The sequence below is a fragment of the Dendrobium catenatum genome, unplaced genomic scaffold, assembly GCF_001605985.2.
Source record: "Dendrobium catenatum unplaced genomic scaffold, ASM160598v2 fragScaff_scaffold_853, whole genome shotgun sequence".
In the NCBI taxonomy this organism is placed as follows: domain Eukaryota; kingdom Viridiplantae; phylum Streptophyta; class Magnoliopsida; order Asparagales; family Orchidaceae; genus Dendrobium; species Dendrobium catenatum.
Window position 1 is genome coordinate 421,477 of NW_021319315.1, and position 27,711 is coordinate 449,187.

At 35.2% G+C, this 27,711-nt stretch overlaps 1 protein-coding gene across 2 annotated transcripts; it reads left to right on the plus strand.

Annotated features, from left to right (window-relative positions):
* Window positions 1-686: 686 nt before the first annotated feature.
* Window positions 687-25,968, plus strand: LOC110106109. 2 transcript variants are annotated; one of them, XM_020835871.2, is made up of 15 exons: window positions 687-825; window positions 914-1,156; window positions 1,233-1,283; window positions 1,386-1,625; window positions 7,494-7,592; window positions 7,682-7,737; window positions 9,401-9,512; window positions 21,042-21,218; window positions 21,391-21,636; window positions 23,634-23,852; window positions 23,974-24,159; window positions 24,574-24,879; window positions 24,985-25,083; window positions 25,241-25,623; window positions 25,718-25,968. In XM_020835871.2, exons 2-15 carry the CDS (start codon window positions 1,043-1,045, stop codon window positions 25,749-25,751), a joined length of 2,322 nt encoding a protein of 773 aa, XP_020691530.1. In that variant the 5' UTR covers window positions 687-825; window positions 914-1,042; the 3' UTR covers window positions 25,752-25,968. The 2 variants fall into 2 exon arrangements, with proteins under 2 accessions (XP_020691530.1, XP_020691531.1); XM_020835872.2 differs by having other exon boundaries at window positions 1,392-1,625.
* The last annotated feature ends 1,743 nt before the right edge of the window (window positions 25,969-27,711 follow it).

A 27,711-nucleotide genomic window follows, 5' to 3' on the forward strand; every position in this document is an offset into this window, starting at 1 on the left:
CATAACTTTTTATAATAAATGTATGATAGCTTATGTGCCATGTTACAATGTAGCTATGTTATAATTAACTCGCCATCTCCTTATAGAGGAAGGTTGGATAAGGGTTACGGGTGATAAGTCTATCTAAGACAAGTCTGCTATGACTTTTCTTCTTATTTATGAGAGGATATACAATGCATAAAGTCTTGATACTTCGGAGAAAGTGTGGAGTCAGAGAGTATGAAAGAGGATTCAAGGAAGTGCTTCTTCCTCATTCTTGTATATTGCCTAATTTTCTCAATTAATAAAACTACAAGGTTGATTTTTTTACCCCACACATAAAACTCATAATACTTCACTGTACTCTATGTCCTTCATTGGTTCATAAATCAAGGCACTCCTTTTTGCTCATCATCACTGATATAAGCATAATCTGTCATCAGATCTAATGTTAGTTGACCCTAAAATATATACTTTTTATAGTCATATTTCTATGATATATTCATTTAATTTCTTTTTTTAATATTATTAATTTGAAAATTTATTGGCCTTTGAATGGGCTAAAAATTATTCAAAGGCCAATAAATTATTTTCTTGCAATATCCAAATAGCCTATTGTTATCTCAAAATAAACTTAGAACTACTAATCATATTCTAATATAAATTTGGGGAGGATGTCCTTACATAATCTCTTCGTTAAACAAAGCTGTTCAAGGTAGGTTGCACCGTTTATGAAAGTTGGTGTTTGTTCTGTCTTGCCGCTCTCTCCAGGTCCCACAAGCTCATTCCACAAAATTCCTCACCCGCAACCGAAGGGGATGGATTCCTCGCATTCTCTTGTGAATGGTACCTAAAACCCTAATCTCCTATCCCGTTTTTGTTTTCCATTCTGATAAGGGTTTCTTAGGCCGCCGTTTTCTTTCCAAATTTGTAGATTCTTCTTCTTATCTTCGGATTTAGCCGCGAGTAAGAGTTGTTTCTACCTGGGTATCCGAAAAACCCTTAACCATTTAGGCACCGTTGCGAAGCTCGGTCTGGGAGGTGGAGGGCTTTGTCGATCCGAATGGAAGCTACCGTCAGCAACGGCGGGTCCCTTCCCGTGCCTTCGGCCCAGCATCCACCCAGGAAGGAATGGCGCACCGTATCCGAGCACTCGTTTCATAACAATGGAGGCGAAGTAAGGAGGACTTACTGCTTCATTTTCAGCCATTATCATGTCTGAATTTCTTTGTTAATGTATGGTTTTCTTGCAGGAGATGGAGCACGTTAAGTTTGGGCAGTCCGACGAAAGAACGATATATGAGGTATGCACCGGGTAGTAAAAAGAAGTTCTATATTTGTTTTTGTACTTGCATTCTACTGAGTGCGAATGATGGCTTTTCGGGATAAACGTTGATTGCGGGAAGGTACAGGAAGTCACCGGACCACTTGACGTGGATTTCTGCTCGATCACAATCGATGGTGGGGGGCTGACGGACAAGACATTGCAAGGTCGTCTTCAGGAGGTTTCTAGGCAGAGGGAGGAACTGGAACATTTGGAAACGGAGCTAAGGGCTCAGGCAATTGCCAGGACTGAGACAATGGAGATGCAGAGAAGGTACCAGTCACAGATACGGGAGCATGTTGATGCAACTGCACAGCTAAAGGTTCTGATGCATTTATAGTTACGCAGCATTATTGCCTTGCATTTCTTCTTTTTCTGTGGTATTGCATTATTCCCTAAACTTGAAAGTGGAAGCTCTTTAGGAACTTATTAGTCTCTCTGGCAGACATTGTGCTTGTTATGCAATTGGTTCTTATTGGCTTGGATTCTATCTAAGTATGGTTTTTTGTTAGTTTGTTTATTTGTACTGTAGTTATGTCTGGGAGATTGATGATTTGCATTCTGATAAGCCAGCATGTTAATTTAGTTCAGGTAATTTGATCTTAAAGGAGATTCTGAACACCTGAAGCTTTTTCGTCAGCTGAGGGATTTGAAGTGCTTTTAATTTATAACGTATTTTCAGATATGTCTTGGCAAGTTTGCTGAAAAAAATCCTCTTTTTCCTCTCTCTCACACACACACACACTAATAAAGTGATATATACCATTCAGTTGAATGATTTACATTTGTCTAAATAACTTTCAGAAGACGCATTCTTTAAGAATACAATTGTATCTAATATAAAGGAAAGGACAATGGATGGATGCAACAAGTTGATTTTGCTTATGGTTCCTTGTTCAGAAAGGCGTTTGGGCTACCAAAGTGATAGTGTATTGTAAGTATTGTGGATCAAGTATGTTCGGCACTACGTTTTGACAATGTAACGGTGATTAGTCACCCTTTAAGGGAAATAAACGAATGGATTTTTCTTTCATAGGTAAGTGAGAAATATGCAGCCCATGGAATTAGTGAAAAGTAGTTTTGTGATTCTCTTAAGATTTAAATGAGAGTTATGTGGCTTGAAGGAATTTTGAACAAAGCTAGCATTATAATCAATTTATTAGTGTGTTATGATATATTAAATAATTTTGAGAATTGGGAAAAAAGAATTTACCTCATTAGCCCTTTGATGCTGTCTCTTGGTTTTTTGTTTTGATGTGGATGCCCCTTTTCTTCTATTACATCGAAAGAGTTGGTACCTCTTTAGGATTTTCTTATGAGGATGTAAGCAAATTAATGTATATAATGCATCATATGATTTGATTGCACGTATCAATAAAATTAGGAGTGATGGCAGGGCCTAACAAGGTATAGTATATGATAAGATCCATGGTTTATATTACAATTATTTACTGCCACATCCTATAGGCAATGAATATTGGCTAAGCCAATAGCGCTGTGTGTGTATATATATTATGTATTATTTCCCGCATGACATGTGTTTGTATGTAGGGTATATGAGCAAGAGTTCCACTTTCAACTAAATGATTCTCTTAGATATTAATCTTATAACTCACAAGTCATAATCACATGAAAATTCTAAAAATAGATGGAAAAAATAACAATACAAACTCCCTCGAAGTGAGTAGGGCATGTCAGGAACTTCTATGCTTCTATTATACCATAATGTGGATGTAATCATCAAATGCCTTGTATTATGAGTGCATCTTTATCATTTTAAAATTTTTAAATTTTGTATGTTGATTGCATATTCATTATATGTTGGTGATTTATTCAAGCAAATATTGATATAGTAGTATTTAGGAATTTCATACTTAGATGGCTGCTACTATTCCATTGATAGGATGAGCTTGGTTCACTATTTAAAATTACGCAATATGAGGTACACCTTAGTGCTGGTTGGACCCAAAACACCTTGAGGGGTCACTTCTAAAATTCAAGTGAAGTATGCCTCAAATTTGGTGAGGTATGCCTTGCCTCATTTTACATGAGAATGCCATTCCATTCAATATGGCTATCTCCCCTTCTTATTTCAATATGGTTAATTCTATAGGTGCTTATAGTTGAGATTTGAAACTCCCATCCATGTATGACTTGAGGTCTTGAGTGTTGAAGGAGTTAAGTAATATAGAGAACGTTGTTGAGGAAGTTAGATGGAGTTGGAGTTAGGCTGGAGTAATAATCATGTATGATAGACCACATGATAGCTGGTCTGATGTTAAGAATAGAAGCTTGATTAATATTTTGATAAATAATTCCCATGAAATTATTTACTTAAAATCTATAGAAGCATCTGAACATGTGTATGATGCATAGTACATTTTTGGAATATTTGTGAGTGATAGATGAGATTGGAGTGCATTTGGTGGTATAAGTTGTGATAAATAATGCTAGTGCTTATTGGGACTAGGTTGATGGAGAAGGAAAAACATCTATACTGAACATCCTGTGCCACACACTGTATAGATCTTATTCTAGAAAGCTTGGCGCTTGCCTCAGCATAAGAATATCCTGACAGAAGCAGAGAAGATCAAAAAATTCATCGACAATCATTATTGAATTTTAGCTTTGACATTGCAAAATATGTTAGAAGTTAGACAACCGTTGAAGGCTATGTTTACTTTCTACTTAATGGTTTAATTGTGCTTGGGCTAACAAAGCTGAGGGGAAAGAAGTTAAAAAGATTGTTTTAAATGAAAGATTCTAGTTGAGTGTCGCATATGCAAGAACAACAACAAATCTATTGGTTCAAGTTTTGAGGATGGTGGATATAGAGAAAAATCCATCTATGGGCTTCATTTTCAATGCAATGAATGAGGTCATTTTTTCCATTTTACCCCTAGGGGTGATCATGTGGTGTTGTAGCTCGAAGGGCATTTTAGTCATTATTTTTTTTCTTTTCATGAGGTCTATTTATAGGCTATCTCTTGTAGTTTGGATGATGATGATTATGAAATAAATTTCAGTTTTCTTAATGATCTCTTTGTGATTTCTTGAGAGGAGCAACTCTAGGAGAGGGTCAAGCAATACCCATTAGCCGTCGGTGGAATCCGAGACTCGCGGTTAGCATTCCTTTTGATCTATTAGTTTTCCTCCCCACGCTCTCAACAACCGGCCATGCTCCTTGCAAGGCCCACCGCCGGCCACCTCCTCCCCTCCTCACCAAAACCGTCGACCTCCCTCTCTTAAACCCCCACCACCTCCTACCCAAGCCCCACCAACTTCGCCAGCGTCTCCTCCTCCCTTTGCTAAACCCATGGCAAGTTTTCCCCCTTCTTCTTAGCCGCCGACCACCCTAGGGTTGAATGGGGAGTTCCATGCAATTTGCTTCTCCATTGCTTCCCTAAATTATCCGGAATTAATTTGGAAAAAATTTTAATTTGAATTCAAATTTATTTGAATTTCAAAACATTCCCTTATTAATACATTTAATTTAGGAAACCACTTATGGCCCCAAATCTGAATCTATTCTCAGATTTTTAAATTTGTCAATCACCCATTATTTCTTTTGAATTTTGAAGTTAAAATTCAAATCCGCTTTACTTACTTTCCTAATTTCCCACCCTATTAATTTGGAAAGTTACATCATTGGAATTCAAATCTATATTCGAATTCAAAAGCTTTCCCTATTAATAAATCCAAATTAGGAAACCTCCCAATTTTATTAAATATGAAATCAATGTCAGATTTAATGAAAATCATTAATTAAATCATCCCGAGCCCACATACATTGAACCTAGACATCTCAAACCCATCCCCATATGGCCGGCCTACTCCCCCCCTCCTCTTTTTCTCTCCCCAATCTAGTCATTAACTCATGATTAAACTTTCCCTAAATCCCTCCCTCTTGCCTTGGACCCGCCGCCCCCTTCCCCCTATCTCTTCCCTTCCTCTACGGAACACCCATTTATCAAAAGGTTCAGTTTTCCCCTGCTGTCCCAGAATTCCAGCCAAGGGAAATCTGGATTCCTGCCGCCTAAAACCTCCAAACTGCGGGCTGCTCTTTTATAACATGCTGTCCAACTGTTTAGGCCCAAACCCTTGCTGTCCTGAGGAGTTTCCATGGTCAAAACTACTGTCCAAGGAAACTGGACTGCTGTCCGTTGATTTCTGAAGGCTTCACAGCACCGTATCTTTCATCCGGAAGACTCCGACTGCTGTCCACCTCTTCCCCAGCATTCAAACAACCTTGCCAGAGTGCGTATCTCTCTTGTCTTTGGGTAAACTCGACACCCGACTCTCTATTTTCATAGTTGCATCCTTTATTGTGGTTTTATTACATTCATGAAGATCATGTTAATGCTCTTCCGCTAAAGCCTAGTAAATTATAGAGTTGTGTGAGGGATCCTTCATCGTACTAATCTCATTATTAGTGTAGGGATTTCTTGTTGAAACTTTCCATGTATGGAATGTTCGATTAATTGAATGTTTTACGGTCTTAACTCACATGCATGTGATTTAGCCTAAACTTGTCTTACTGCTCTTTGTGTTTTCATTTGTCGTTCAAAATCAATACAAAGATATAATTATTGTGGTTTCTAAAATTAAGCGTGCAAACTCCCTAAGTTAATCATCCTTGCATGTATGTTTCACATCATGATTACTCATGATTAGGGAAGAGAAAGTTGATTGAGATTGAAGAAGAGGAGGAAGATTTAGACAATTTAGACTCCACTGAAGATGAGGCGGGGAGAAAGTTGTTCATTATGATGACGACTCAAATGTGAAGACCCCTTGAGTGTTGAGAATATTGAAAACTTTTGATTGCTTGTTTTATTTTTAATTGGATCATTTGCTGTTGTCGTGTTGGATAGGAGAGAGGGAGAAACTTATTGTGCATAATTTATTTGAAGTCTTTGATTTGACATTTTATTTTGAATTCATTTGATATCTTATGTTATTTGATTACTTGATGTTTGCATTACACTTCTACTTTGCTCATTTTGTTACTTTGTACTTTGCAATTTGTTACTTGATGTTATATGCAAAGTGTTACTTCTTGTTTTGTTAGAATGTTAACATGCCATTTTTTTAATATATTAAGAGGTTATGATGGTGATATATTGCTTCTAATTTCTTGTTGACTTTACACAATTTTTCGATTGTCAGGCTTATGCCCACCGACGGATGTAAATACTTCAATAACCAATTACATAATTTCAAATCATGACTTTGTTGCTTCATGCACAATGCACCCAATCACAATAAAATTTCCATACACTATCAAGTGAAGGTATAATGTAGGCGCGATAGTTTTGCTAGCTATTCCATTGATAGTCTGAGCGTGGTTAAACTCTGCATGTACAAGAACAACACCCATATGCTACATGATTTCTATACACTATCATGTGAGGGTTCAGTACTCTTGTATTAATTTAGGGAGAAGTATTTGCTCTTTATTATTATTATTTTTTCTTTTTTGTCTTGTGTTTTTCAAGTTGAAGCTCTTGTTTTCTACAATATAAGGTGGCTTACTTTGACTTTTTCTCTCAAAATCGCTTTCCCATATTTTTTTTTTCACTTTCAGTGAGTATTGGTTGTCACCCGTGAACATTAATCTTGTTGGTTGCTGCAAGGCTTTGATTTACAGAATAGTGAGCCAGGAGTTATGCTGTCCGAGTTAGTGGCGGGTTAAAACTGTAAAATTTTTTGGGGGCACTAACTGTTCGCTATTTCTTAATAAATTAATAGTGCTTGTTGTCCAAACCTTTTTATCGCCATAGGTTTTCCAAATTATATCTTTGGAAGGCATTGAAAATATGTGAGAATAGTGATGTCGCAAAAGACCAATGTTCGTTGTTTCTTTTCCTTAAGAGTCTATATTTTATTGTGTAAGCCATCGACAAAGAATCTTATTTTTTATTTCCCCTGGATAGTTTTGGTGAAGGAGGATTTTTAAAGCAAGCTACACATAGTTTGGATCAGGCTAAAATAATGATGATGAAGCCATCTGTGAAGAGAGTTTTATAATTCTGAGCTTATATTGTGCTTATTCTGTAAATTTTGTAACCTAAGTCTTTTTTCTTATGTTTTCAATGGCAACAATTTGGCCCTATCATAATGTAAGAATTGATTTTCCAATAGAACTTATTTTTTATGATGATTCCTGATATTTGCAACCATTTTGCAGGACCTAATAAAACAAAAAGAGCAAGAAATATCTGAATTAAAGGCGACATTGGAAGAGAAGGACAGAGAATTACGTTCAGTTAAGATAGACAATGAAGCGGTCTGTTTTTCCCTCCTGTTTCATTTCATTGTTTATCAGCATTTGACCTTGCTTTGAGACAAACAAGTAGCGCTTCTTGTGTTGTGTAGGTTTGGGCTAAAGAGGACCTCCTTAGGGAACAAAATAAAGAGCTAGCTACCTTCAGGTATATTTTATATTAACTTTTTCTTACTGTTTTTAATCGAACCAAATGATTTATTGTTAGAAATTTAGACTCAAGTATTTTGAACTTTGGCTATTTGTGGCATTTGAACCATACGATACAAACTTTAGAATGGAAACATTTTGAATTGGTCTCATTACTTTGCAGTCCTTTAATATTTTATATTTTCTATGTTTGTGCAGTTATCATTGTTATGTTGATTTCTTATGAGATCTTTTGTATAACATACCATCTTTTTCTCACTGTTATGAAGTCCTTTTTTAATTTATTCAGGAAGATCAATCCTTAGTTAATCTTACTATTGATATCACAGGTAATGTTACAATTGTTATTGTATATTTTAGGTATCCTTCAACTGACATGATTATCATTCTCATCTATGTTGTGCTTTCTACATCTTTCCTTTTCTTCAATAAGGCAATTGTATTATCTTTGCTATCATATTGATTTACTGCATGCAAAGCACCTAATGGGCAAGGGGTGCTTATTATTTTTTTGCATATTTCATCATCATCATTAGCCTTATCCTATGTAGCACCGATACGGATACGACGACACGGATACGACACGATACGGATACGGGACACGTCAATTCTTAAAAATATAGGATACAGGTACGGCGCGGACACGACATTATAATTTATAAATCATACATAAAAATTAAGTAACCAATCAAAGCATAATAATTGAAATGACAAAAAAGAAAAAAAAAAGACAACAATATCATTTGTAGCCTTGTAGCTTATAACATCAAAATATAAGCATTAAATGTCTTGTACAACAACAAAAGCATAAACATAAATTATCTAGCACATGAAGTTTCAACTATTCAATAGAAGGAATGATATAATTATCTTCTTCATTGGTTTGTCTTGAACTTTTATATCATCTTCAATAAATATCATAGCTTCTAATTCAGGCTCATCAAGTGAACACTTAAAAAAAAAGGCTCATCAAGTGAAAGATTAGTAATTTTTAATATTTTTATATCATCAAGAGACTCAAATCCATCTCGGAAAAGAGAGAATCTTGCTCGCAACCGCGGAAGTAAATACGACACGTCTTTTTTTCGGATTTTTTTTTTTGTTTTTCAACGGACGTGTACATTTGAAATTAAATAGTATTTTAATTGATACGGCTTTGGCGTATCCGACACGTATCGGTGGAGTATCGGAGGCGTATCGGTGTATCGGATACGGCACGCCTTCATAAATAGGTGTATCAGTGCAACATAGGCCTTATCCCAATTATTTGGGATCTACGGTCATTTCCTTTGATGCAGGAAATGACAATCATTCATATCATACATATTAGCTTTTAATGACGCATTCCACTTTCAATCTGACATTCATTGAAAAAAATTATACTTTTAACTAATGAGTTACTTTTTCATACTTGTAAAAGCTATTACTTGTTCTAACTTTTCCAGCTTTTTCTTGTTGTATTTTTTACTTGGTATGATATTTGTGGAATCTTCAACATCAAGGATTAGTGATTTCACTGAAAACAATCTCTCTATGGTTATCAAATATATATATATATATATATTTCCATTCTGCCAAACAGTTATAAGAAATTCAATTACATTGAAGATATGATAAACCTGCTGGCTGGAATTGAAATGCATTACATATTTGTATTGAAGGAGAGAACTTGATAACTCCGAAGTTGAAAGAGCCCAGCTTGTAAAGCAAATTCATGATCTCCAAGAACATGTACGTGAGAAGGAGAGCCAGTTTCTTGCATTGGAAGAGCAGGTTTCAACTATTATTCTTCTGTTTCTATTTTTCCTGTTGGTTAAGGATTTTACATTACTTTAAAGGTGACTGACTATTCATTCTTGTAAAACCCATGTCTAAAATTAATTTGTTGCATCTACCAGTCAATACATCCTTCTGAGATTCTTTTTTTGAGAATGCTATATTCCATTTATTAAATTTCTTTCTTGTATTACTGACGCTAAATCTTTAGTATTTGTTAAAAGATTTTCAAATTAAAGCTAGATTTCCAACCCGATGTGTTATGCGCATCAGTCTTTTGAGAGTTTGCAGATGATATTTGTTTCATGAGTGTATATTCAAGAACTTTTGCCCATTTCGAAACCTTGACATTGCCTACTTGGACCTTAATGAACAAAGATCATATGTGGGATTCTTTTTAAATACATTTTTGTTTTAAGGATGATATTTTTGTAGTTCTCATATCTTCTTATGAATTGCATCCTTTTTGGTTGCATCTATAGCTTTGTAGTCTTTCCTCTTTACCATCAGCAACTATTTACTTATATTAAATGCAACCTAATTCCACATCATCCTTCACATAATTCTTTATTTATTTATTTTGTGAAGTGATTTCTATGCTTTAGACATTTTTGATAGTGTACATTGAATTGATTTGGTGAGCTAAGGAGGAAGGTGTTAGACTGGCCCTTCCTGGGCCGGTTGAACTGGTCCTTAGTGGACCGGTTTTAACCTACACCAGGCTGCCTAAGTGTTGGGCGGAAGCTGGGAAGGGAGAAAGGGAGGGTGCTGATGATGCTAGGGGGCCCACATGCTAATTAAAATTGCTTGGGAGGAAAATTTTGAATTAGGGGGGCTATTTGGGAAAGTTGTAATTGTCCTTTGTTTTTAATTAGCTCTTTTGGAGAGGATTAGGGCTTCATCTTGAATTTGAAATCTGATTTGAGATCTAGGGTTTGTGTTTTTGGGCTCTAGGATTTGCTAGATAATTGGAGAGTTGTTTCTTCCTCTCGAATTGAAGAAACTTGTATCTTGTATTGCTTTTCTTGTTCGTGGATTGGATATAAGAAGTTTTTCTTGTGTTTCTCTCCAATATCCTAAAATTCCTGCATCGTTTTTGTTGTTTCTCTCTGAAATCAATATATTTATCGCTATTTTTATCGATTATTGCTAAGTTTTCTTGCGAACTCAAGTATTTCCCTCAGGGTTACTTGCGAACTCAAGTATTTCTCTTAGGGTTACTTGTGAACTCAAGTATTTCCTATTAAATTGGTATCAGAGCGTTGTCTTGGGACCATCGGCGGCTAAAATCCTGAAATTTCATCGAAGAAAGCTCATTCAGAAGCAGATATTCTCGTAAATCTTGAGAAGAAAGGTGGTCGGGAAGAAGGTTGAAGTCTTGGAAGGCGAAATAAAATCAGATTTGGAGGAAAAATTTTATGATTTTCAAAATCAGATTTCATCCAATAATGAAAAGATAGAAGAGAAGTTCGCCTTGATGGAGGAGATGTTGAAGAAATTACTAGAAGTGAATATTAATCCGACGACATCAAAAGCAAGAGACGGCATCAAAAGCAAGAGATACCACCGACGACAATGGGAGAGGAGGGAATCTGAAGCCGTTTAGGGGGAGGGAAAATATGGAAGTGGAGATCCTTGAGGGAGAGGACGACATGCCACTTCTAGAACCATTTTCTAGGGAGGAGATGAGCATGGGATACGAAAAGAGGGGTGCTGATTTTGTTGGGAGAAGAATATATTTCTACCACCGATGTGGAAAGAAGAAGAGGGGAAGTTGATGAAGGATATGGTTATGATTGTTGCAAATTTGGATTCAATAATTATAATTTTGATGATAACAAACATTCCTGACATTTCTGTTTCTTTACTATTGTTACTACTGCACATCTGTTTTGGTTACCATGTTTACTAATTTTTTAGGTCCACAAGATCAATTGCAATTCAAGCCAGCTCAAGATTGGGTAGATTAGGACTAAGTCAGTCTGTAATTTTAATCCTAGTGGTTTTTACTTTCTCTTGAGTTAAATGTAATAAGGTGAATCCTGATACTAAGTAACCTTGTACATACACACTCAGGGGAATAAATTCTATAAGTTTAAGAGTTTTCTATTTTTGATCATATCATACAGGACCATCCAAAATCGTTCTGGACGATCAGTTAAAAATAGAAACCCTAATCAAGGCATCTGCATGAAATCAATCGGATTAAGCAAATCGTCATGGACGATATTCACATCGTTATGGATGATATGCTCAAATAAAAAATTCTCTGCCGCCAAACTCATTTAAGTAAGATTTTATTTTTATAATTTTGAACTAATCGTATATGATGATCACATATCGTCCTAGACGATTCATTACAATCATGCCTAAATTAGTCAGGTGATTAAGAAAAGTAATTAAGGTTAGATTGATTGATCATATCGTCCTGGACGATCGCAGGACCGTCCTGGATGATCAGTAAGAAAAACCTTAGTTTTTTCCTGAATCACCTAGACATCCAGAACTATATGCTGGACGATCATTTAAAATTCTTTGTCGTTCAGTTGTATCACATGGACGACCCGAACTATCTGCTGGACGATAATCACTGATTTTGAACTTATCGTACATGATGATACAAACATCGTCCTGGACGATAAGTTATATTTCTTCATCGTCCAACATGTATATCCTGACGTCCCGAACTATGTGCTAGATGATATGTATGATTTTGAACTAATCGTATAGGATGGTGTCCACATCGTCCTGGACTATCAAAATAAACAATGTGTTCTAATCATACAACACACTTAGATCGTCTTGGGTGAAATAGATGAAATTCATTGATTGTATAGGACGATCTGTCGATCTTCCTGTATGATCTTTGACGACAAGTTGCAAATTGGGGCAATTTTTAAGGCCTTCTTTATAAGATCTTTTATTTATTAATGAGATGATCTTTTGCTGTTATCCTGATCTGAGAAACCTTAGAGAAGGATAGGGAGAGCTTGGGAGAGAGAGAGATGATCTTATAAAGGGAGTTTGTGAGGTGTTCACAAAGGTTGCTCCAAGCAAGGATTCGAGTCATCTTCTTCAATCGTCGTCCCTGGTTCCTTGGTGGCTTTAGGGAGGTCTTCATCAGCACTAGATCAAGGTTCTTTGTCTGCTTCAGGAGGAAGCAAAAGGATTCTGGGTTCTCTGCCTCACCCAGGTCGGTGAAAAGGATTTTGTAAAGGCTTCTCCGCCGTGCTGTGGGAGCAAAAAAGGAGAGTCACTATGGTTTTAATGCAATACCTGGAAGAGAGGCTCCGTGGAGCGGACGTAGGTCGAGTTGACTGAACCACTATAAAATCTGATGTGTTCTTTCTTATTACTGTTCCTCATTTTAATTTCTGCACTTTAATTTCTTTTGGATGATTAAAGTCTTTGGTTTGTTTTGTTAATCGCCTCTGCATCAAAGGTTAATCGTGTTTGTTTTGAAGGTTTCAAAAAGATTTTGCTTTTTGTTTAAAAAATTTTAAAACTATCAATTCACCTCCCTCTCGGTTAGCCTCAGGCTAGTTCATAAGGGCTTAACAACCCTAACGAACTTTCAAGTGGTATCAGAGCTCTCTCAAGTCCTTAAAGATATCAAGTGACACATGAATTCTTGCACGTGCATGTGTAGATTGTGTTTTGCCTTTGTGCGGCAAACCATGTAATATGTGTCATTTTTAGATAATTTCAAAGTTTTCGATGTGTCGACATGATCCTTATGTGCGACGTTGCATCCTTAGTCCGTCATTTTTTATCGTGCAGATATTTAATAACACGAGATGTCAGTTTTGGGTTTTTCTAGTATCTTGAACACCATATGATTCAATTTCTGAAGATGTGGTGTCCACCGTTTACCAATTTTCTCGTATTCACTTGAATTGAGCCGAAGATTTTTTTTCATGATTTTGACACTTTGGCAGCGTCAATGCAATATGTTTTGCAAAAAGAAGGTGTTCGAGTGGTTTTTGTCGCAGTCGATGTGTTTTTGAAATTGATTCGTGCAATGTCACATTAGCTAGCTGTTGTTCTTCTTGTATTTTATCGAATTGGTCATGAGACACATATGATGATCAGCATTATATTTATGATATCTAAAATTGCGCAATATGAGGCTCGCCTTTTACGCAATTCCAGTAAAAAACGCCTCGATGCTTACGCCTCGAGTTTTTTTTATGAGGCTTGCGCCTCAACTTGGTTGAGGCCCGCCTCGCCTCACTGGCATGAGGCTTATGCCTCACGCATATATATATTAAAAACTAACATAAATCTTTGAAGTAAATGCCCGACATTGGAACTCTATAGGAGAGAGAGAAGGGGAGAGAGCAGTTCTATCATAATGATGATTCAAATGAAAAACCCCTTAGTGATGACAGTGCTGATGACTTATGAGTTCTTATGTGATATGTCATTGCTATTTATTTTTGCGAAATTGAAATTATATTTTAATGAAAATAATAATGAGATTTGGGAAAGATAGAATTTTGAGTTGAACTATATTTCATGTTGTCTTATTATTGGGATATTTTGATTTCACTTCATATCTTATGCTTTTTTATGTTTTATATTATTCATTCATTAGTATATTAAAAAATTATCATTTTATGTTTACGCAATCTTTTGATTTTGAGGCTTACGCCTCAAAACGCCTTGAGGCTTATGCCTCGCCTCACGAATGAAAAACGCCTCAATACCCGAATACGCAATTTTAAACATTGGTATGATGTAATAATTACCAACACATTTATTTCCAATTATTGTGGGATTAAATCAATTTTTGGTGTTAAGTGTCTATTTTCTATGTAGTTTATAAAGATGCTTGCATAAAATACTCAAAGGCACCTTGGTGCATGCTTATTATAAATGATGTAATTCTTATGGGTGTGATACCATTTTTTAAGTAGTTGAAATATTCAATTAATGGTGAAAATTTTTAAAAATAAGGGACCTACGGTTAAATAAATATTGAGTGCACGATAGGCAATTTTTAAGAGAATTAAAAGTTGCTATTCATTATTTAATATTAATGAAAATCAAGTAATATTTTAGTGTTATGTTTAAATAGCTTGAATCTATTTTAAAAAGTTGGGGATGTGGATTATAACGTAACTTTAAAAGTTAAATTGGTCCGCTAAAATTAATAAGTGCTTTAGCAGTACCATGCAATTAAAAAATATCATACTTATTAAGATTTAATATTTATTAAATTACTATTTGATCAATTATGTTATATGGATCTATGTATTCACCAAGAATGAAGTCATTAAAATATAGACCGAGTGATAGAAATAAGAACCTTAATTAGAGTGATGGAAAAACCATTGCTTCATTAGGTACAACCATGTTTATTGTGTGCATTTGCTATTTTGTAATAAAGTAAGAATCTCACATAGAAATGTGAGATACCAAATAAGTTATCCATATGCTTATGAAGTTATAATGAATGCACTTGTGAAAAATGATGATTATTTATGATACTAACCAAAATAACTTTTTTGAAAATCAATTAAGAGAAATGCAAATGCAGACAAAGCTTCGAAAGAGGAATTAAGATAAAAGCAATGTTAAATTGGCATGAGAGCTTATTGATGCATTGTCATGTTAGAAGTTGACCATTTAAGTTGATCAATTAAAAATTTCAAAATTATATTCTTAAATTTGATTGGATGTACAATCTCGTAGAATATTTTTAAGGGTGGATCAATAGTTTGAAAATTTTCTTTGAACATCATCATTTATTTGATTTGATAAATGTTAAAGTTTTTGAAATAAAGTTAATGGGACATGCATAATTGTTTTAGCGAACAATTTCAAGTGAAATAAAATGTCGTGGACTGTCATGAAACCTAAACTTAAAATGAAATATTTACCATTTGGTGAATATCAAGGTGAATTGTATAATCAATTTAAGAGTTGTTAAAAAAAGATTCAAGTGTGCTTGAATTTTATGCAAGGGTTACATGTGATGTGATACTGCCAGGAGTTAGCGAGAAAATCAATAAGAAAGTTGTTAAAAGTTTACCGTTATAAAGTTATGCTTCAAGGCAAAAGGAAGTTTTAAGGATTCGTAGTTTTCCACTTGCTTAGGCAAAGAAGTACATGTAGATTAACCGAGACACTCTTAGTCAAATACAAAGGAAATAGAAACACTAATAGCTTGTAACATAAATCCGAAATTTAATAATGAGATGTTTCACCTTGAAGGTTTTCTCACTCTACGGTTCTAGGGCTTAGCGGATGAAGATATTCCAAACTAGACTTGAAATCACCACTAGGAAGAAGGAATCGATGATCTTTGTTGTTGGGAAGGTAGCTGGTGGTGGAGGATGCAAGGATCTTACGACGAGGAGCCAAGGTGTTATGGGTCTTTGAAGCTCGATCGTCTCGGCGAGGCAGTAAACGATGCGTTTGACGTAGCGTTCCACCGATTCGTCGTACTCCCAATCTGGTTCGTAGAAAGGAGATCAGAAGATATCTATCTCTCCTTGGGCGTTGTAAACAAGGCCGTGGTCGATCTCAGGATTGGCCATACATACTTGCTTTGAGACGGGAAAGAGGAGAATTGAGGTGGTAAGGAGAGAGGTGAATTAGGGAGGCTTAGGTTAAAATCTGAAATTAATTCTCAGATTTAGAGGGAGGGAAACATTAATTTGGGATTCAAATTAATTCAAAATGGGGGCTTGATTGGGGCGGCAGCCAAGGAAATTTTAATGGGTATTTAATGGGGGTCCAGGTGGCGAATTGGAGAAGAGAAAGGGGATAGAGAGGGGTCCGGCCATATAGGGGGGAATTTGATGTGTTTTTATTTAATATGTGGGCCCGGGGAGGATTTAATTGAGGATTGTCATTAAATTTGAAATTGATTTCAAATTTTAATGTGTTTAGGAGGTTTCCTAATATACGTTAATAATACGGAAAGCTTTATAATTCAAATTTGAATTTGAATCTAAATGTGGCAACTTTCCAAATTAATAGGGGTGTATTTTAGGAAAGTAATTAAGGATGATTTTGAAATTTGTAATTCAAAATCCCTATGTAATGGAATGAGGGCCGGTTGCTTGTGGAGCTTGGGGAGGCCGGCGGTGAGGGGTTTGCTGAGGGGGTCGGTGGTGGATGGGTGAGGGGAGGCCGGCGGCTCAAGGGTGAGCCGGGTTGGTGGTGGGGTTCGGTTTTGGGAGGAGGAAAAGGGGATGGGGTTTTGGGAGGCCGGCAGGTAGGGGGCTAGGAGGGGAGGTGGAAGTAGAAGGAAATAGAAAAGAAAAGATTGGAGCCGTGAACCTTGGAATCCTCCTAAGGTTGACGGGTATTGCTTTCACCCACATAGGGTCTCTCATCTCAAGAACTCACTTAGAGATCAAGTAAGAAATCTGAAATTTCATTCATAATTCATCATCCGATACAATAGAGGAGGCCACAATATATAGGCCTACGGAAATAAAAATACAATGACTCAAATGCCCTTTGAACTACAACTCCAGCAGACTCAAAAGAAAGGGTACAACTATAAATAGCAATTAATACATAAAACATCAAAATAAAGACTAAGCATCAAAATAAAGCCTGTGGATCGTAGCTATCGATCTGCAACTCTTGCGCTGATATACTCGTTGAAAACGTCTATCAATGTCCTCATCAACATGTCTTGTTCTTAAATATGTTATGACTTTAGACTATTTTGCCACTAGTTCTTGCTTCATTTAAAAGTATCATGTGAGAGTTTAGGAATGAATTAAACTACCATCCATCAAAAACATGATATGAGATTTTTTTTTATCTGATTTTTGAATATTGAGGTATGTTATGAGCATTTTATTTTAAGGTTACACTTGTGCTTATTCTATAGGAAAATATAGTTATATCCAATATAAATCCTATGAAAAATACATTATTGCAAGAAATCATGTGTGGTTAAAGTTTATCTAATTGAAGAAATGATAGTTCATGATTTTATTTTTTTGAGAATTTATTTAGATGTAGAATATGATTTATATTTACTATCCTAATCTTTTTATGTTGTATTTGAATTTGTATCTACATTAGTTCATGATCATAAAACTGAAGATATACTTCATCAAGTGTTAAGATTGGGGTTTGAAAGCAATATTAAGTATGAAATCATATTTGAATCTAAACCTCTAAGGGAGATTGAATTTATGCTTGAATGTTAAATTGTACAAACTCTATTTAGTTTAGTTGATGAATCAATTAACCTATCAAAAAGACCTACTGTTGATGCTTATTAGGTGATATTATTACTATGATGAATTACTAAAGAGAGGTTAATTTTGTTTTTAGTTCTTGATTTATTGAATTTAAAATTCATAAAAGAAACCTTATAAGTTAAGTTGCATCAATATTTCCAACAATCGATTAAGGAAGAATTCTTTAGAAGACTTCTAAAATATAGAGCTCTTTATTTGGTTCATCATAATCATAAATGTGCATACTTCATTACAATTAGTTTTTAAGTAATTTAGGTTTGCTTTGCTTTAAATGGTTGTCCGTTCATCTATAAATATCATAATTATGTGGTCTGTCTACTTATATTTGTATTGGAATTTCATTTTGTAGGAATTAGTTATAGGTTATTATTGGTATCCCTTAAGGTGTTTCTTAGTTTTTAATATTTCCATTACTTATATTATTTTCATGATTTGCCTGAATTATATGAGGACATTTGCAAAAGATTGAATATGAATTATGATAATTATAAGATTTATACTGATGTGAATAAGAGGCACATTGAGTTAAAACTAGTAAAGTGGAGCTACATTGAGTTTAAACCTAGTGGTAAAGTAATGATAAATTTAAATTCAGAAATGCTTCCATCATGATCCTTTAAGAAATTAAATGCAAGGATAATATGTCTATTTGAAATCTTTTAGCACGTTGGAGCTAATGACTATAAGTTAGAAATGTGAAGAAATTAGGTCATTAATTTAGTTTACAAAGTACATTATTTAAATCTTAGTTCATTTAGTTGTTATCCTTCTCTCTTTATATCTACTTGTGAATTCGTATCCCATCCTCTACTATGCTTGAAATTTGTGTACTGACATTGCTCATAGAGCTTGTTGAGTCAACATGATAGGTTGGCTTTTAAGTTTGTGAGTTGAGAAAATTCACTGATTTGGCCCTTGAGCTTGTAGAATTGGGGTTTTCATTCAAGGTCAATATTTTCTAGATTTGTTGAACTTGAACTTGTTAGATCAACAAGCAATTCATGTTTAGAGTTGAGTTGAGAATGATTATTGCCCTCACAAGCATTTTTTATTTTGTTGTTAACATGAGTTTCCAATTAGCTTTTGGGATTCCAAATGAGAAACAAGGCTAGATTTCATTGAAGAGGATTTAAATTAAAATTGCCCTAATTTGGCAGAGGAATTTTAGGTTACAATACAATTTTATGCTTTAGGTTTATGTGATGATAATAGTAATTTGAATCGAATTTACCCCCTATGAAACAATGTGGAATTATAGATGTTCGGCATATGAGGACTAATTCCCTCACTTTAAAGCTCAGCTTGTCAAAACAGGTTAATAGGTCGGGTTCAGGTCCAACCCGAAATTGACTCAAACCCGACTCATTTAATAAACAGGTAAAAATGTGAATTCAAACCTGACAATATCTAGATGACTCGAGCATGACATGATTACTCGTTCCGATTCAAGGAAAATATTTGTAATTTGTCAACTATAGGGTTTTTGTTAATTGATCAAAATTCAAAATTAAGAAGAGCAAATTACATGTAAAAAAATTGAAGGGAAAAAATAATTAAACTCGTCACTATAGGGTTTGTGGTATAATCCGAACATTTAATTAAACGGGTTGGAATTCTATACTGGAATCCGCCCTGCTTCTTATGTAGGTCAAACTGAATATGGACTTTTCAAATCGGGTTATCAAGTTGGGTCATTTATTGACATCTCTATTTAAAGCTCTTAAGGCGAACTATGTGATCATTAGATCTATTCATCTTTTCCATGCGGTTTATTTATTTATTTTTTTAGCTTGAAGTTGACTAGTAATGTTAGCACCCAAATTTTAAACTAGTGATATTCTAAACTAGACATTAGATAATTTTATTGTAGGATGTAACTGGTTTTATTTTTGATGTCAAGATTGTCCGCTGATTTAACATTGGTTGCACTTCTTAGCATGGTCCAACTTAGTCCTTAATATTTCATATGCTTGATTTTGTTTTTCATTTTTAGACCAGATTGCTGTGCGTTGGACAACCCATTTTTTAACAATGTATTTTTCTTCTTTCTTGATTGGTTGAAGTATTTATGCTCTTTGTTTAAAATTGTGCAATGAGAGGGTCTACTCAATACCATTTTAAAACAAGATCCAAAAAATATGCACCTCACTGGGGCTTGATGAGGCATACGCCTTGGCAGGGTTGGGGTGTGTTGCTGCGCAATTCTTAAGAGGTGCAAACCAAATAAACTAGGCTTCATGTAATTTAAAAATTTTAATATATAAATTTAATATATAAGTTAAATCATATTTGTTATTTATGTACATCTAAATCTAAAACAAACAGAAACTGGAATCTCATGTGCCTCCTTGACCCCCAACTCCACTTTTTACTCGCATCCGATGCCGCTTGCACTCGCAGTCATACTCCATTGTTGCTGTGCAACCAATAATGTAAGAGGAAGATGATTGAGATCAAATATTGGGATGATGCTAACACATTGAGGATGATAAAGGAAAGGAGCAATTCACTTCAATGATGATTCTAAGAATAGGGGAGACTTGAATCCATAAATTATACTTAATGACTTAGACTACAAGTTTATGTTAAATTGAGAGGGGGAAAAACTTATTGTTTTGATTTTATGTGGATTTGTTATGATTTTTTTTTTATATGTTTCTTTGATGTTAGTATTTTACTGATTATTTCATGTTGTTATTAATTTAATGGTTTAATTATGAGGCCTAAGCCACAAAAAATCTTGTACAAAACATATCTCAATACTCAATTCTGGAATTTCAAATCTTTGTAGTGGCACAAGTCTTTCTCTAGTGCTTCAGAGCACAGCTTAAGATGGCTGTCATGTTCCAGTCGATTGGTTGCTTTTTTATCAGCTGCTAATGGGCCGAAATTCAGGAAGGTTGCTTATGATGTTCTAAAGAAAGTTTTGCTGATGCGAATTGATGAATGGCCTTGTGACCTATTCTTTTATTAATGGATTATTGCCCAAGATATTACTTTTATTTCATGCGCCTGTTTTTTTGTCACTTTGATTCATTTTCTCTGTTGGTTTGTGCTTCATGTCTTATTAATTCAACTGTAATCAATTATCTGTGACAGATTTAGAATTTGTTTGGGATAGCTTTAGACTATTTTTTTCCCCTGCATTCAAGAGATTTTTGTACTAAAAAAATAGATTATATAAATCAGTAAAAAAGCCGTCCCAAACGAAGCCTTAGTATAGCGAGTGTTTTCTTTTCTTTATATTAAATTTTTGGTACAATGATTTTAACAACCACCTCTCTTGCAGCTTAGGGTTGCTCGGGAAACAGTACTTTACAAGGATGAGCAGTTACGGGAAGCACAAGCATGGATTGCACGTGTTCAGGTGGATGCTTTGCAGTCAACAACAAATCAGTCTTTACAAGCTGAACTGCAGGAGCGGACTGAGCAGTTCAATCAATATTGGATTGCTTTGCAGCGACAGGTTGCTTTAAGCGTAAATAAATTGTTGGTTTTTTTTTAAGTGCAGGGACATTAATTGATTCCTTTAAGCAATTTCCGTACCTTTGTGTAGCATTAGATTCCTTCTTTTGTAATTCATTTTTATTTTATTGATTTTTGCACATGCAATTAATTTTTTTTTATCTTGATGTTAGTTTGTGGAAATGGAGCGTCACCACATACAAACAATACAACAACTTCATTTGGAGCTAGCAGAGGCAAGGGGGAAGAGTGAAATATACAAAGATGGCTTCCTAATGGCACATGAAAACTCAACTGATTCTTCATCACATTTGCAAAAGAAGGGACACCAAATGAATACTACTAATGATGGCATCATAAACAGTGCCTTGACACATCCATCAAATGGAAAATTTTCAACTTCCAGCTCTTCAATCAATGTAAGTAAAGATGCAATAGACCAAAGTTTTCCCCTATTTGGAAAAAGAAGACATTGAAATATTCTGTTAAATTTTGCAATGATAAGAAATAGTGAATTACTGAAGAAAAGGTCAAACAATAAATTAAAAATTGTGCTAAGCATCTCACAAAAATATAAAAGCTCCTCTTTTTATGTATTTTAAATTACTCTAAATCACCTTGAAGTAAATTGCTTCTTAGCAATATAGAAAGTTCTTGACAAGGGAACTTCTCATTTATTGTCATACCTTTAAAATGAAATGCCTCGTGTTCCTTGCATCTGATATGAAGTCGATGCAATTTCAGCAAAAATCAGTAAACGGCACTAGAGATTGGGATGAAGAATGCCTAAAAATGAATTTTATTGAAAGAACTATGAAGAGAAATGTAATATACAATTAGATTTTCAATCGGAGTGGAAGATTAAGCTCTCCCAAAGCCCTAGCCACCTGCTAGAGGCCTCTCAACTTAGACAAACTTCAAAAACAGCAAAAAAGACAAATTGAAACCCTAGGTAAACAACCTACTTAAAGCATACAATCACCCAAAGCAAATCCCTAAATAGCCCTCCTTATCTGAAGTTTCCTTCCTAGCCACCCCCTCCTCTATTAAAAAATCCTCCTTGGGCCCACTTCAAGGGGGCGGGATCCTCCCGTGCTGTTCCGCCTAGTGCTAGCTCATGCCGGTCCAGTATAGACCGGCCCTTCTATGACCGGTCCAAGAGGAACTGGTCTATCAACATCTCATTATGTTTCCACTAAACTTTTCTATCTCGCAAAGAGTACCAACTAAAGACCAATTTTGTACATTAATTATGAAATTGCATTTTGCAAACCTCGTGACATATCTGTGAGTATTTTGTGGCTTATGGATACTTGTAATGTAACTTTATAAGGTGCCTTAGAAGAACTACTTGTCTTTGGTTTGTTTTATGAGCGAGTCCTTTCGTGATCTACTTTTTCTTTGATTTTTAAAGTTATCTAATTTGCTTGTCCCTTTATGAATTGTTGCACTGAGCAGTTGTCAATCATAAAGCTGACTAATGTATTTAATTATTCAAACATTCAATCATATTGTGAACAGAAGTGCTGATGGTTGATGGCATTTAATTATTCCATGTTTGGATTTATTTTTTTGTTTCGGTTTTTAGTTTTCTGTTTTAAAAACAGGCTCTTAAGGTACCTTTTATACCCTATGTGATACATTTTAGCTTGGCTTTTTTCAAATTTTTTCATTGCGACATATTTAAAATTATTTGTAAAAGGGTGTTTCTTGAAATACTTGAGGATTATCTAGCTATGAGCTCAAGATATATACTCAAGTGGCCTCTGAGGTTCTCTAATTATAAGTAAACGTTTATTATGGGGATTCATGGTGGCTTCTAATTCGTGTTATTTTTATGTTATCACTTTACTGGCCAAATCTTTTTATATACCTCGAACAAAAGAAATCACGTAGAACTTTATTAGCCTCAGTGCAGTTCTTATTTTCTGATCGTGCCTAGAAATCTGCTTTCTACATGTTTTGATGTTACAATGACTATTCCGTTATGTTCATATTCCTTTAAGATCTGATGGATTTAGATCGCTCCGAGAATAGTTCTTTTTTTTTTGTAACAGTAAATACTTTTTTTTTTATTTGAATTTGTTGCTGTCTCTGCTCTTTACCTTGGATATCTATAACTGTTCATCCTCAGTAGTATTTAACAGTGTATCTGTAAGCATTTCATCCTTGATTAAATAGACGCATCATCCTGTGTGATGATCTGGTTGTGCAAATTTATGCTTTTCTTTCCACAATTGATATTTACCTTCAAACCTTCTTTTTGTTTTCTTTGGAAGAAATCTATTCCTTTCAATGAAATGGGCAATTTTTTTCTGATATTTATCAATTAATAATTTGATATACCTTCCAAGGAAAACCATTTAAGATTGTTTCTTTCTCTGTTTAAATTTTTTATTTTTATTATTTCCTCCAGACAGAACATGCCTCTAGTGTTCCTGTATTTCCTCCTCCGCTTGGAATAGGCACCTTTGTGCCTGGTGGTCAGGTGGCTGCCTTTCGCCCTTTTGTTATGCACCCTCAAGGTGTTCCACATTCTCCGTCATCCACAAATTCCATCATCTCTCAATCTTATTTGGGCAATGTTCTGCCAACATCTCCAGTGCCAGCCCAACAGTTATGGCTGAATCATCAGGTTATCACCCTTTCACGATGCAGTTTTATGGATTTGTTGGAGATGGCAGTTTCTGTAATATGTTGCATGTCTTTGACAGTTATTATTATTATTATTATTATTATTTTCATTTTTCCTTCAGGTTATGCTCAATCAGAGTAAATGCAATACATCTCAGTTAGAGCCAAATCAAGTTGGATCAGATTCTCATTTTAGCTGTCAGCTTTCTTCTGATGGAAAGGTACTCCAGGAATACCATCTCAACTCTCAAAACAACCAACAGCAGAGTTCCTTTCCTGCGATCAATGGGTCAAATGAAGAAATTCAGGTTAGAATGTGGTGTTTCTGTTTATTCTGTGAACCCTTTTATTGATAATCCTAAGGGCATCTCCAACCGAAAATCTCATTTTTCACTCCAAAATGCCGTAAAACTAAAAAATGCTGTGATTCATCTCCAATCGAACTTCATTTTGCCCCGTAACGGTCGTTCTCTTCTTTCGCGCGTTTCTTTGACAAGTTCGGTAGAGACAAAAAAATGGCGAAGATGAACAGTGGCGTCGCACTGTTCATCCGCGATGAAATGGCGTAAGAATTGCCGCTCGGTTGGAGCGACTGATGAACGGCAAACATTCCATTGGAGATGCTCTAAATTATTCTAATTGTGAACTCTTAAAACCTCTCTAGGTTCCTGAAATTAGCAGTAACATTTTTTCACTGCATTTTGTTAAATTTATTCGGGCAGGATTATAGCATTGCATCTTTTAATGAATCACAAGAGCTAGTTACAACATCAAGTCAACAGTGCTTAGCTTCCATTATAGATGCAGAGGCTGCTCCAAGCATTGTTGTTGGTTCCAACAGTGCTGCAGAATACAATAGAGCTAAGCTGGTATCTTCTGAAACTACGATTCCAACCACACATGAATCAAGCTCGGTGACCACCAGTAAGACAATGGACCATGCTCTTTTAGATGAAAGGGCACTTTTGGCTTGCATTGTTCGTGCAATTCCTGCCGGATCTGATGGTCGAATTAGGATTAGCACTACTGTGAGTTTCATTGTGCAAGTTTCAAATTGTTTCAGATTTGTTGTTGCATGATATTTTTTCTTCTTTTTGTTAGTACCTAAATCCTTCACAAATTGTTGCTTTCAGTTGCCAAATAGGCTTGGAAAAATGCTTGCACCTCTTCACTGGCATGATTATAAGAAACACTATGGAAAGCTTGATGATTTTGTTTCCCATCATCCCGAAGTAGGTTTCCATCCTTGATGTCTTAAATTTATGTTTCGGTTGGGATGACTTTCTTATATTAGAAAGCTGCTTTAAGAAGCAGTAAGAAAGCCGTCCCAAACAAAAGCCTTAATATGGTCTTAAACTTTTTCTGATTTTATTTCTCCCTCTGTTTCAGCTATTTGTAATTGAAGGAGACTTTATTCATCTACGTGAAGGAGCTCAAGAAATCATATCCGCCACTGCAGCGGTGGCAAAAGTCGCAGCTGCAGCTGCAGCATCCTCTGTTTCGTATTCTTCATTGGTCCCATCAGTTGCTGTCACTCCAGTTTCTCAGACCAATCGTCATAAAAAGTCATCTGTAGAATCCAACAACACTCAAGCTTCATATAATAGTTTCCCAGTGAATCTGAAAAGCCCCCATCAACCACAAAATGGCATCAGCTTTAAAATTGTTCAAGAAATACCAGACGAAACCTTCTCGAACAAAATAAAGAATTCTTATGGAATGAATGGTTTGTCAAATGTCAGGCATGTCTTTGGAGGGAAGCAACAAGAAAGGTATCCTTCAATCTTAAGATGGCAAGTCTTCTAATTTTAAAGCTTTCTATAAATAATCTCTGCTTATCCATTGTGAATTGCTTCCTTTTGGCAGGTCTTCTGGAACTGGACTTATTTCCAGGCGATAGTAAGTTGCTGTAATGACATGCCATTCTTTTTATCTATTTGTTCTATGCAATGTGAATACGTTTATCTTATTTAATTTAGTTCCTTCTAACCGACAGAGCTATGGGTATCTATAACTGCTACTATTTTTTAAGGTCTGGATGTTTGATGATATTATCGCATTTTAATCTGCCAGTTTGTTTTGATCAATGGAAGTTTACCAAGTCAATTTACTAATCATGTTTTGGTTTAGTAATACAAAGAGAAATCAAATTCTTCTGATTTGTATTATTGCAAGAACAATGGTAAAGAAGGAATGCCTTTGTTTGATGATTCATGATAGGGGCTAGATGTTTGCCTCTTATGACTGCTAGAGGACCACTAAAGGGTAGAAATTATTTTGTATGGATGCTGCATGTTGTCCGGAGACCAATTAGAATCAGCCACTTCTGTATTGCAATTCGGTACTGCTCGGTACCGCTGCTCGGTATTGCTGACGTGGCTCATTCTAATTAGTTTTCGAATGTAGAGCGGCGTACCGCATTCGCACAGAATAATTTCTCCAAGAGGAGAGCTTAATCATTTGCTTACCTATATAATAAGCCAACATATGATCATATGAAGAAAGATACAGACAAACAAGAAACTTGAACACGGTTATATAAATGTGGCATACTTGTAAAAAAATAGGACATGTAATGTTAGATTTTTTTTGTTAATTATATAATTAAAATAAAATTGGTTTTTCTCTTGACCTTATTTTATTTTATTTTGTTTCATATTTTCACTGACTTCCTCTTATGAGATTCTTGTCAATTGTAGTGATTGATTTTGATGTGTTTTTCCTATTACATAATTTAAAGAACTATAAGATTAGTAGATTAAGGTTTTGTTTGTGATTGTTTTTTTATTGCTTTTTTAAATTAATTTTTTATTGCAAAAATTTATTTTAAGAAGAGGCAAACTCACACACACAATGCATACACAAAGACTCGAACCCAAGACCTTTTAGTTGAAAGCCTAAGCTCTCAACCAACAGGTCAAGTTGAGCTGTGTTGGTTGCTGAATTTTGATAAAGAAAGAAAACGTTTTGACTATCCATCATGTTTAGCAAGAAGAGTTGCTCCTGTAGGCTGCATACGAGCAGGCAAGAGATGGGTTTGCAGACAATGAATGAAAGCCGAACTGATTTGTGAGTGCTGGACATGAATGAGCGCATTATTAATAAATCAGGCTTTCGCAACATTTTTTCTAACCTACATCAGCGGTTTAAACACCTACAAAATTCTTTGCAGCGGTTTAAAATCTGCTTCACATCCGCTGTATCTGCGTTTGCTGTCTCGTTGGTAAGGCTTTAGCAATGGTTTGGCTGATTGGCTGGATGAAAAAAAAGCATTAACTGCATTTGAAATGTTTGGAATTATTTGGATGAGTTTAAAATAAATACATATGATTATTTTTTATTTAGCTTGAAATAAAATACAGGAAGTGTAAATCTTAATGAGAGTAGCGGCTGGAAGTAGAGGCCATGGCTGCTTGGTTATGGCCTGTGTGGCATGCAAGGATTATAAGAGGTGTCGGCAATAATGATAAATAATTTATATTGTATTTGAAAATTTGTTAAATTTACTGATTTTCAAATACAATAAATAGTGAATTTTAAATACTTAAAATTTTATCATGCACTTCTTTTATTTTAATTAAACATTAATATTTTCAAAACTCTTAGATATCAATGTTTTACATGTATTTTATGTCAAATCAAACATCCTCATAATGATTGAGTGGAGGACTTACGCTGAGAGTGTCGAAGGGGTGAGGTAAACTCCTAAGCAAAAGCAAGGTGTTAAATAGCCTTGTGGGAGTGGAGAAATTATTCTGTGCGGACGCCGAATGAAACTCTATGTCTCGAGATCAATCAGAATGAGCTACGTCAATGATATCGCACCATAGTACTGAGCGGTACCGAGCCACGATATCGAG